We start from the raw sequence: 12,061 nt of genomic DNA, 5'->3' as shown, positions 1-12,061 counted from the left end.
GTGCCTGGGGACTCTGAGTTTATTTTTTGATCCCAAAGGAGTTTTCTTTAAATGTTTGCTATTGGCTCTGGTTTTGAAGAAGTTTAAAAGGATTCAGCATCCCTGGTCAACATGATACAGTGCGGGCCTGCGCCCTGTGTCACTCCCAGATAATATTTTGTGGCTTCTCCTGTGTAGATAGCAGATATGGACCGCAACCTTTCCACAGTCCGCCAAGTTTCTTTATCACACAGTTCAAATGTTTTTCCTCAAACATTGATACTTTTTGCAGGTGTTTTAGGTCCAGACGACATTTTGGCTAATCTCTATTAACAGCTATCTGCACATGAATGTAGATAAGTTAAAAAGCCAAGAGCCGATGTGTAGCTGATCTTTTGCTCTCCACATGTACTGTTTACGGAAAAAAGCCCCAAAACCTGGTCCCAGGCCTTCAGACTCTATATATTAACATGCAGAATCTTTTTATTAAAAGCAGCTTTAAACAATGGGTCATGATGATTTTATTTTTATAAATGAATAGATGAACTAGAATTAACTGCCATTTAATTTCCATTTTCATTTTTTTGCAGCATTTTCTCTCGAGGGATCTGGTATAAGTTTTGCAGACCTGTTTCGCCTAGTGGCTTTCTACTGTATTAGCAGGTAAATACAAATTTCCTTTTCTGTCTGTCCATCTGTCACATCCTTTAGCTTCTCTTTGTGCTGCTCTCTGATGAGAGGGGATTTGAGGTTTGAACCTCCACAAGTGAAAACAGGGTTTGTCGAGTAAGCAGTCAACTCTCAGTGCCCAGGGCTCTCACTTCTTGTTTTAGCCGGTGCCAGGGTCTCAGACAGACTCAAACTGCAGACACGAGGAACAGTGGGAAACTGTGCCACAAGCAATAACAAGTCCAGCAGTGGATGTGACTGTGGAGATGGAGCATAGAGTTTTGGTTGAGCAACACAATTTTGGGAGATGTTTATCTATGAATTGAAACACAGGGTGTGTCAACATGTTTATATTATTACTGTTTGTTTAATAGATTTATGGCATTATCACTTTTGTCAGGGTGTGTCATTGACAAAACTGCAATATTACTTTAACCAGAAAGTACCAAACACTAAACAGTAATTATGAGAGATAGTCACTATCTAAATTCTATGACTTTCTGTCCTGTGTTTTTGTTATATTTATGGCTGGTTTTTCTTTCCTTAGGGATGTCCTGCCTTTCACAATCAGACTCCCAGAGGCCATTGCATCTGCCAAGACTCAGAAAGAGCTGGAGGAGGTGGCTCAGCTCGGAGCAGGTATTTTCATTTAATACTTTGCTCATCATCTTGAGCGGCCTCGCTGGAGTTTGAACCACAAATAAATTCACTGTTGATACATTTTCAAAGCAGACTGCTGTTCATGAGATTTAATCTCATTTTAGACTGGAAGCAGGTGGAGACAGCGAGCTTGCTTCTCCCGCTAATGTTTAAAAAACCTCAAAAGCCTAATATAATCTAGTTTAGATCGTCACGACAACTAAATAAATGTCAACATGGCATCTTGTAATGAGCTCTAACTATTTCTTAGTGAATAGCAGCTGTGCACTGTGGCCACATAGTGTATGCTAATTACAGAGCGATTACCAGAAATAGTACCATTTCATCTCTGCAGTTATTTATAGGGAAACCTGTGCTCAAAGACCTTATAATTCTGCATATTCAAATGCAGAATACATTCATAGAGATTCGTGTGACACAAACAAGGTTAGGACTAAAGAACATAGATTTACAGCATGGGCTAAATTTAAAAGCACAATATCATCACAATTTTTTTTTGTCATGCTGTTTGCCCGCTGGGAGCACTGCTCATTGTGGTTGTAGCAATTACATTAGCATCTAATATTCTACTCTATGAATAACATTACAACAATGTGACACAACATCCACCCAAAGCCATCAGCCTGCTCCATCAGCCTGATCCTCTAACACATGTCAAACAGAAACCCAGGCAATATCTAATAATCAACTTTAAACACTCTTATAACTATATCATTATTTGTTCCTGCAGTTTAAAATCCTCCACAGATTTGATAACACCTAGAGCTGTTACCAGATCATTAAAGCAGTAAATATTGCCAACCACTATTTTTGTAATTCACACAGTTCCAGGCTATGAATCTGCTTTTCATACTGACCTCCCCATTAGCCTTCATTCTCTACTCTAGATGAGGGTTAAGAACAGAAGATGATAAGCCCTAGGAGACAAATTGTGATTTGTAAATATGGGCTATACAAATACAATGTGATCAATTTATTGATAATTGGACGCTTACTGCCCCCTGGCTGTGCATGTGCACATGATGATGATATCCACGAAAACTGTCAGTCATACAAAGCAAAGACAAATCAAACAACCATCATTTGTGTGCAGAATTTTTGTTTATTTTCCTTTGTCTTTCCACGCTGACCATTTCAGGTCTGTTTTCACAGCAGTTTTAGTCACTTCATCTCTGTCAAGTTATTCCAGGCTCAGCTGCTGTGAAACTGCAGTGAGTCAGCTTCCTACATTGGAAGCCTACGACATTACTCAGTGCTCAGTGTTGGGGGGAAGGGAGTGGCGAGTGGAAAGCTACAGTCGGCTGTGTACTGTCTAAACACACACATACCATCATACCACAGTCAAAAATGTGTGAAAACCTGCAAGCTTCGCAAGCGTTAGTGCTAACGTAACATGCAGTAGACTGTGTCATTGGTATTTACAAACGTGAGACGCTGTCATTGTATTTGCATGACTGTATTGCTGTGAATGGAAGCGAGTGTTAGTCTGCATTGTAATTGCTTTTGCACTTTTCTCCCTACATTTAATATGTTCTGGTAAAAGCTGAAAAACCCATAAATTATAAGCAAGCTTCTGAACTTCACTTAACAAGCGCATACATTCATTAAAGGGAAACTCCCTTCTCCACTGGACAGCTTCTATTTAAAGGCAAAATGCAGACTGCCTGAATCTGGGTTGTGGACCTGGGCACGCACATGTGAAACACAAACACATGTTGCAAACAACTTCAGACATTTGAATATCACAGAGAGTTTGAACCCTATCCCCCCCCCCCCCCCCCCCAATTTAACTTATTAACTGGTGCATTCATCATGAATATTTAGTCCATCATAGATATCTGTCATTAGGCTACTATTCAAATTGTAGTAATGTTAGGGATGGTCCAGCAGTTTGGCCCGGACTTTTATCTTCGCAGTATAGGATGGATGGCATTAAGCTTTCGCATGATATTCTCATTAGACTTCTATGCATTTAGTGCTAAAGTTGAATAGCTAACATGCTCAAATAAGAGGGTGAACGTGGTAAAGAAGTATGTTAGCATTGGACCTTCCTACAGCCTTGTAAAGGGGCTGGCATAGTGCTACTAGTGTTACTGTTATATTTATTAAAATTAAGTCGTTGATGTCTCTATAGTTTCCCCCAATCTCCGGTATTTTACTTTTTCATTTAACTACATACTTAGATAGTCATATTTGAACTTATTCTCTGTGTCTGTCCAGCTAAACAGATGTGCTGTTATCATTCAATTTCATAATTATTTTCAGTAGCTTTCAATTTAACAATTATTCAGATGCTGTGAATCGACTGTCCACAAGACTTTTCCTGCACAACCTTTTCACATTAAAAGCCTTCCAATGTCCCAAAAGGGCACAATCATCCCTGTCCATGTAGAGGTTTTTTTACCTGGGTTTTGAAACCCACGCAGGAAGTGGCAAATCCTTTTAGGTTGGGTGCTATGGCTCAGGAGTCCTTTAAACAGAGGGTCGGTGGTTCAATCCCAGTTTTCCCCATTAGATAAAGATAAAGTAGCTTTATTGTCAATTTCTTAACAGCTTCAAGATATACAAGCACTCTTACGCATGCCAAAGTGTACTTGGGCAAGATACTGAACCAAATTACCTGACATAGATATACTTTATGAATGTGCTTGTGAATTGGTTAATATATATATATAAAATATATATATATCTTTAAAGCATTTTGAGTGGTCATCAAGCCCAATATAAATATTTACATAATGTTTTTTTGCATTTCAATTTGTATTAGTGTGTGACCTGACCTCAGACAAATATTAATCTATTACAGTATTTTTAGCATGCTCTTTTGCAACTAGTGCTACAGCGAGGTCAGTTAGTATTACAGTATATGGGGTATTAAGGTTGGGCTGCCTGGTGCAGTCATGCTCTGCAGTGTCAGGTGCTCATTGCTCACATGGACCAGTGAGAATACCACAGGCAAAGTTCACTCTCTAGACACTGAGGTATTATGAGACATCTGAAACTGCTCTACCAGCTGGACTCTGCTTGTTCACCAGGAATGCTAGAGGTCACGTTTTCATTTTTAGTCTGCACGACCGGTCGCACCAGACTTAGGCTGTAGTCTCGGTGCATATGCATTAAAGTGTTTGATCTGTTGCCTGTTACTTTCAGTTTGGTGAAATCACTGACACAAAAAAAAAAAAGACCATTGATTTAAAGTAAGAAAAAAGTCATAGGATCATACACACATGGTTTGCAGACAGCTATCAATTCCCTGAACAAAAGAAAATTAAATAAAAAGTACTCATTCAGGAGAACTACATGGGAATACAGTTCTGTTTGAAATACGAGAGCAGGAAAACAGAGCAGGAAGAAGGAGTGGAGGAACTGGGACTGTGTGTTGTGTGGTGTGTTGAGTGCCCTCCCACTCTTTGATTAGCAAGGGTAACTCCCTCTGTACGTCTCTGGGTGTGTGTCGGCATTCAGTGAATCAGACACACACAAGAGACACGGAGCTAAAGTCACCGCATTTCTCGGACCAGCAAAAAGAAAGACACACACACAAGAAGAAAGCGAGGTAAAGACAAAAAAGTAAGAACTTTGATTGAACGGCTGATGTGTTGGAGAGAAATAGTTGAGAATACTGCCTTTGTTATTATACATCTATTCTTTAACTCATCTTTTCATTTGAACACTCTTGTTGCCCCTCTGTGAACTTTTAATTGAACCAGGAGAACTATGTGTAACTTAAAGTTGTAATGTTTAACTTTCTGTGTCTGTGTGTTATAGGCTTCTGGGACTCTGCCCTGTGCAGTCAGCGTCGCACCTCCCCCCGCCCCCGTCGCCCTCTGAGCCGTACCCTCAGCCCCCAGCGAACCAACAGGAACGGCGAGGTCGGGGGGTCGCAGCAGAGACACACCGGGTCTTACTGTGAGAGCGCGCCTCCAACCTTACGGTCCCACGCTGTTCCACCTTCATATAATCTGGAGAGAAGACATTCCAGTGGTCCTCTGTGCTTCGTGAACCCGCTGTTCCTCCAGACTCATCAACAACACCATCGCCACTGCGCAGAGGATTCTCCTCCACATGCTGACAAGTCCAGTAAACACCCAGAGAATGTGGGGGAATCATCGTTGAAGCCGTTGAGCAGCAGCAAGTCTAGTGAGCAACACACAGTCAATATCAAACTGAACGGAAAATCAAGGCTCCCTCCCCCTCGTCCCCCTCCCCCGCGCTCAATGCCACGCCGCCGCCCTGCGCCACCTCCACCTGGGCCTCCAGCCGCTACCACCAGACCCAAGACCATGCCGGAGGCTGTTGCTGTGGCTACGAGGCAACCCCAGCCCCCCAGCAAGCGCCCAGCTCCTGCTCGACCACCAAGCGGTGCCAAGCACAGCAGCCTTACCAAAGGTGCCAGCTCACCAATGACCGTGCCTTTGAACCCACCACCTCCAAGGCCTCAAAAGCCTGATATGGAGGCCCACCGCTGCCACATCGCAATGGACGATGAGACTATCGCCAGGGCCCTATCTCGTGCCAAGCTTCCAGCATGCCAGCCTCCGCCTGCTGTCCCCACTGATGTACCACTGCAGAATAACGCTCAGAGTACATCCAGTCCCAATGAAAGGGGACATCAGCGCCTCAGTGACATGAGCATGTCTACTTCTTCTTCTGACTCACTGGAGTACTCACAGTCCCCTGGATTCTCCCTAGGACTGGCCCCCAGCCCGTCTCAACACCGCAACCATCAAGAACCAGTGGAGGACAGCAGCGAGGAGGATGAGGACGGCGAAGAAGATGAAGAGGAGGATTATGGGGTCGGCCTGGAGACAGATCTAGAGATGCGCCTTCGTACATCCTTTAAAGCTCGGAGGCGAAAGGTTGGTGTGAGCCTTGGTGGAGGGTCCTTTATCCTCCCTAGGGCGTTGAAGGGACGCTTTCGTAAAGTGAGCGGCATGCTGAGCTCCCTCATGACCCCGGAGAGACGGGCGGTAAAAAGGATTGCTGAACTGTCCAGGAACAAAAGCTCATATTTTGGCTCCCTGGTTCAGGACTACATCAGCTTCGTTCAGGAGAACCGAGGCTGTCACACATCAGGGATGGATTTTCTGCAGACTCTCAGGCAGTTTATGACACAGATGAAGGCTTACCTGCGCCAGAGCTCTGAGCTGGACCCACCTATAGAGTCACTCATACCTGAGGACCAGATCGGTAAGTAGGACAAGTACATTGAGAAACTTTAAACCATGACTCTAAATATAGCTTTTGAAGTTGGAGGTTATAAGTGCATTTGTATGTCCATACTTTTTGAAACATCTGCTCATACATGCTTGGGCACGGGTGTGATGTGTTAGTCAGATGCCTTCTTCGACAGCATTCGGTTCCATACAAGTTTTCATTCCAGTATAATCTGAGAAGTACAGCCCCTTTACTATTTCTACAGAAGAGGATTTGAAAATGACTTACGTCACTGACAATGTTCACATAGTGCCCAGACTTGCCGCTGTCTCAGGAGTCAGAGCTGAAGTTTTCCATATTAGTCTGCCTCATTAAAGGTGTTGAGTTACGAAAATGCCATTGTGCTGTGCCCCAATGAGTTATCCTTGGCCCCTGTTCGTTGTCGTAGGCTCACAGTGCAGTTGAAATCATCAAAATGTATTCACAGCATTGAGTATTAAAGCTGGCTTCAAATGTCAGGTTAAATCTGTACTGTAATTTTTTTACATTTCTGATTAATTGTTTCATTCAGGCAAAGCTCTTGTGCATCTACTTGTGGTAACATTTAATAACAGTGGTTTCTACTTTGGATATCCTATTTCTGATCCTCGTGGTGTTGATCAGATGTGTTGATACTGTCCTTTGAGGTCATGGTGATCGTAAAAATGATGTTTTCAGACATGAGTGGCAATATCAAAAGGTTGTTTCAGTCCAAGCAGATTACTGTGGAGAGAATTTGCATGAATATGTAAGCACGTCTCTGCACGCATCTCACATCCCTTGTTCATTGTAAACAATAACAGCAAGGCCTTGTTCAGAGACAGAGAAGTGATCCACTCTGGTTGTGCTAGCAGACCACAGATCCGCACATTAATGCCTCAAACTCGCAAAAAAGGTTCTCTTTAAGGTCAGAAATTGTGAAAAAAACGTAAAGACATAAATACATAATGAGAGGACTGTGTGTACTTTGTTTGCTATAAATAGTAGGTTTTTACAGCAGAATTATAGTTGTTAGTTTTTTCCTGGAAAACCAAAGTATGAGCAGCGGGGCCGACAGTATGAATGTGTCTGCGCCCCTCCTGAGTGTGTACAGAGCAGGAGAGACCTGTGTCATTATACATTATGGCTCAAAGTGTGACATCTTGGAAAATAAATTGTACTCTTTATCTGAGAAGTTTGAGTTTGAAGAAAAAGGCGAGCTGAAAGTCCAAACCTTTCAAAATTGGTCGCGATTGTAATATTTAGCAATGAATGATCCGCCATTAGGTGTTTGTAAAGGGAGGGTGTACGACTATTAGAATACACACAGAAGCATGGCTGTGAGAGGATGAGAACAACAGGCAGGATGTGAATGAAGGGGAGACTGCCATTTCTATACGGATGTAAAGCTTGTTCTCATGTACATTTCTGTGAGAAATTGATTCATGTTTTCAGGCATGTGCTAGTGTGTATGTGGATGTGGCTGCCTGTTTCTCTTTATATCACATACTCGCCTTCAGTTTATGCCACTTGAAGGAAGCCTATGAACAGGTTGTAGCCCAGATAAAGCCCAACAACAAACATTGCTCAATATACAAAGGAAATGAGCCTTTCTGGAAGGAATCAGGAAGTATGCAGTGCGTGTGTGTGTGTGTGTGTGTGTGTGTGTGTGTGCCAGAATGAGTGTCCTGAATAGCCTCTGTACCCCTCCTTGTGTACACAGGAGGATCTGATGGAATTGTCCATCCACTGTAAACAACTCAGGCCGTCACTTGTTCTTGAGTAAGTTCATGAACGCATTATTTGCCTTACCCGCATTTTTACAGTGGACTCGTATTTGTGCTCCTCTGGTGTTTTCGCCACAAAGGCAAAGGCGGCCAGAAGAACAGAGCTTGTGTGTGTGCAAGCTCATTTGTTTACACTGTCTGTCACAAAACATGTATTTTGTTCTGCTTAACTCATCGCATTAGCATGACACTGGAGGATAGGGATTCCTGTGTACCATGACTATTTGTGTCTGTGCTGCCAGTGGAAAATAAGACAACTGTTTCAGTGTGAGATGCTGGACATTGTTGAGGTAGGCAGGAAATTAGATGAAGCCTATGGACGTATGTCTGAGGTACAGATGGAGCATTGTAAAATCCAAACTCAACATTGGATTTCATGTCAGCTGACTGAATGGTATATTTGTGAACAGAGTTGAGCTCCATGTTTGATTGACTTCCTCGTTGGTGACCTACCTGGTCGGATTCAGCCTAATCTTAAACTCTTCAAAGAGCAACACGTAACAGTGAAGTCGCCCTTTAACTCAATGACAAATATGTAAGCTATCATAGGAAACCTGACTTTCAAGTCTTTGAATGTCAAACACTGAGGTTAGTTAATTATTAATTTAGTTATAGTTGTTGAAACCCAGGAGTTAGAAATCCTATAAACTTTGATAGACACTTTGTTGTTTTGGGGTGCAACTAACAATTATTGTCATTATCGATCAATCTTGCAATTAAATATTAATTTAATTAAGCGTCAGAGGAAACAAATGTTCAAGTCTAACAATCCCTTGAACTTCTGCTGTACACAGTTCTGATGGCATCTGAAATAAACCCAAACTTCCTCCCATTTGTTTTACATACAGGCAAAGCACATTCATGTTGCCAGCAAGTCATCACAGAGGACATGGGTTCACTGATATTTGTATATTCCTTTATAAGAATAGTTGCTGATCAGTTTTCTTTTGATGGACTTATTCATTAATCAGCTCCTTGTTGCATTTATAATGCTGTTGTTACCAAATTGGTTCTTACCGCACGTATAAATGTATTAAAGAAAGCACACAGCAAAAGAAGATCAGTGGCTATGACTGTTGATCTAAAGCAGCGATGGTGTCTTGGTGTATATCTCTTTGAGTAAACTTTACAACAATAAATAATGATGAATAAATACTTGGTTTTATCATCAGAGACTAATAGAGATCTTGAGAGCCACAGTCAGACATTATGTTGATCATTTAATGAAAAGGCCAGTCTTATCCTTTAAAGGCCCATGGTCAGATCAATATTTGTCCTGTACTGGGGTTACTGTAATTAAATTGATATAGTTTAAAGGTAGTATAAAAGGAGAAGAATACGATTCTGTGCAGTTTGTTTCCCTTTAGGTTGAATGACTAGATTATGGTTTGAATTGGGCTGACATCTTACTTTGTGTCATGTAAAGACTGTAATTTACTGAGTAATAAATTGTCTGAATGTCGAGAATCATACAGATTTTTATAATAATAGAGAGCACAGTTTAAGTTTTGTGTGATGTGTCTTGTCTTGAGTCTTACAACATTCACCATGATGAATTTAATGTTTTATAATATCACTTGTTTTTTTCAAATGATTTTCTCTTTCTATCCTATCTGCGTGTGTGTGTGTGTGTGTCGGTGTGCGGGTGTGTGTGTGTGTGTGTGTGTGCACGTGCGTGTGCGTGTGTGTGTGTACAGACCAGGTGCTTGAGAAGGCCATGCACAAGTGTGTCCTGAAGCCTCTGAGGACCGTGGTTGAGGTGGCTTTACATGACTTCCAGGTCTGGATTTTTTTATGGTTACTATTTTATCAGATATAGGACTTGTTGGATTGTGGAGATTTTAACAAGAAAACAAATTCATATTTCTAAATATGAATTAAAAAAATAATAATAAAAAAATTATTTCATTATCATTAATATAAAGGATATTTTATTTGCTTGATAAATAATCATACATACCAGTCATGGTTCATTATGAGAGAAGCAGACTTTTCTTAAATTTTAACAGGGAACCTTTGAAAGTGAATAGCCGTCTTTGACGTTACTTAATTCAAAACAAAACCATGCCTAAGACAGGAAATTGGAGATAATAGAGAGTTCAGTGTAGTAATTATTATTAACTGGCTGCGGGCTGCAGCTTAATTTTCAATGTACAGACCTGATCTTCTCAGCTAACTCATATCTAGAATGTGAACAAGCATGTTTTCTCGAGTTTCTCCTTAAAGCCTGTCTGTGTTGTTTTTTCTGTAGGTAAGCAGTGGAGCTTTGCAGCAGCTGAGGGAGAACCTGGCCCTGGCTAAGGCCAAGAGGCCCCAGGAGCTGGGGGTGGATGGGGCCGTGCCCCCTGACGCTGTGGCTATTGAGAAGATCCGCCACAAGTTCTTAAACATGAGGACGATGTACTCCCCTGAGAAAAAGGTGTCTCTGCTGCTTCGTGTGTGCAAGCTCATCTACACCATCATGCAGGATAACTCAGGTATAGTGTCAGTGTTAAATGAACACTGCACGTAGCACACAGCCTGAGAACAAAGCTCATTTCAGTCTACTCTGGATACTTGTTTGTTCTAATTGCCTCGTCCGTCTGACCTGTGACCACCACCCCCCTGCCTCTCTGCTCCCATCCTGCTTCCTTCCAGGGAGGATGTACGGTGCCGACGACTTCCTGCCCATGCTGACTTATGTGCTGGCTCAGTGTGACATGCCCCAGCTGGACACAGAGATCCAGTACATGATGGAGCTGCTGGACCCGTCCCTGCTGCAAGGAGAGGGTACGTGCTGGAGATGTGCTCACTTTAAGTGATCCATGTCTTTCTAGGGTTGCAACTTTAAAACCTTGCACACAACACTTACACTACAATTGCACATATATTGGCTTTTACCTCTCTATCTGGGTAGTACAGAGCTGGAGTCAGCATGTGGTTAGCTTAGCTACCAGCACCTAGCTCCTCTTAAAGGGATAGTTCAGCCAAAAATTTTAATTCACCTCTATGTCGATGGAGGGGTGGGTGAAGTGTTTGAGTACACAAAACACTTTGGTAGTTTCAGGGGTAAACAGTGTTGCAGCCAAATCCAATCTGATTGAAGTAACTGGTAACCCCATCTTCAAACGTAAAAAAATATATTAAAAAAACATAAAATGCCTCCATACTTCTCCTGTGGTGTCATCCATGTGTCTGTAAGAACCGACATTCAAATTTGACCCCTGAAACGGCATCATTTACACGTGTGTTTAGCCTAGATTTCCTCAGTGATCTTCCTTCGGGGGCTGCGTTTAGGTTCATCACCAAGTTCTGGCGATAGCTGCAGGAAGTTCTCGCTGATTTCGACATGTGCCCCTTTGGCGGGAGCATAGAGACGCAAGGTTGTGCGTGAATGTGGCTCCGAGCTGAGGATAACAGCGAACACACCACACAAGCAGTATTGAGACATTTTATGTTTTTTCCTAAAGTGTTTTGTGGACTTAACACTTCAGCCGCCCCTCCATCGACATAGAGTTGAGGAGATAATTATTTCATTTTCATTTTTGGTTGACGTATCCCTTCAAAACCACAAACAGTTTTCACATTTCTGTTTGTGTACGTATTAAACACGCAAGATTCAACCTGTTCATGACGGAGTATATTGAATGATTTGAGGTATGTTTTCTTTCCTTTGGACTGAGCCAGGCTTAAGGCCTCCCACTGTCTCCATGCTAGGCTAGGCTAACAACATGCTAACTCAAGCTCTATTCCAAACATTGAATTGAACTATTCCTTGTAAAAGTTCGAGAAAAACGTTTGTTTACCTAAAG

The 12,061-nt window shown here is 42.1% G+C and overlaps 1 protein-coding gene across 2 annotated transcripts in view; it reads left to right on the top strand.

Moving 5' to 3' along the window:
- Nucleotides 1-12,061, top strand: part of LOC128436766 (ras and Rab interactor 2) — a 36,590-nt gene that overhangs the window by 19,935 nt on the left and 4,594 nt on the right. For both annotated transcript variants that reach the window (XM_053418612.1, XM_053418613.1), the window contains exons 6-11: nt 570-642; nt 1,196-1,287; nt 5,077-6,498; nt 9,968-10,050; nt 10,522-10,747; nt 10,908-11,039. In XM_053418612.1, the coding sequence (XP_053274587.1) occupies nt 570-642; nt 1,196-1,287; nt 5,077-6,498; nt 9,968-10,050; nt 10,522-10,747; nt 10,908-11,039 (2,028 nt within the window). The remainder of the gene's footprint in view (nt 1-569; nt 643-1,195; nt 1,288-5,076; nt 6,499-9,967; nt 10,051-10,521; nt 10,748-10,907; nt 11,040-12,061) is intronic.

Source organism: Pleuronectes platessa, chromosome 3 (genome assembly GCF_947347685.1).
Source record: "Pleuronectes platessa chromosome 3, fPlePla1.1, whole genome shotgun sequence".
NCBI lineage: Eukaryota > Metazoa > Chordata > Actinopteri > Pleuronectiformes > Pleuronectidae > Pleuronectes > Pleuronectes platessa.
The sequence above is the reverse complement of the archived record's forward strand: the minus strand, read 5'-3'. Positions and strand labels throughout refer to the sequence as shown.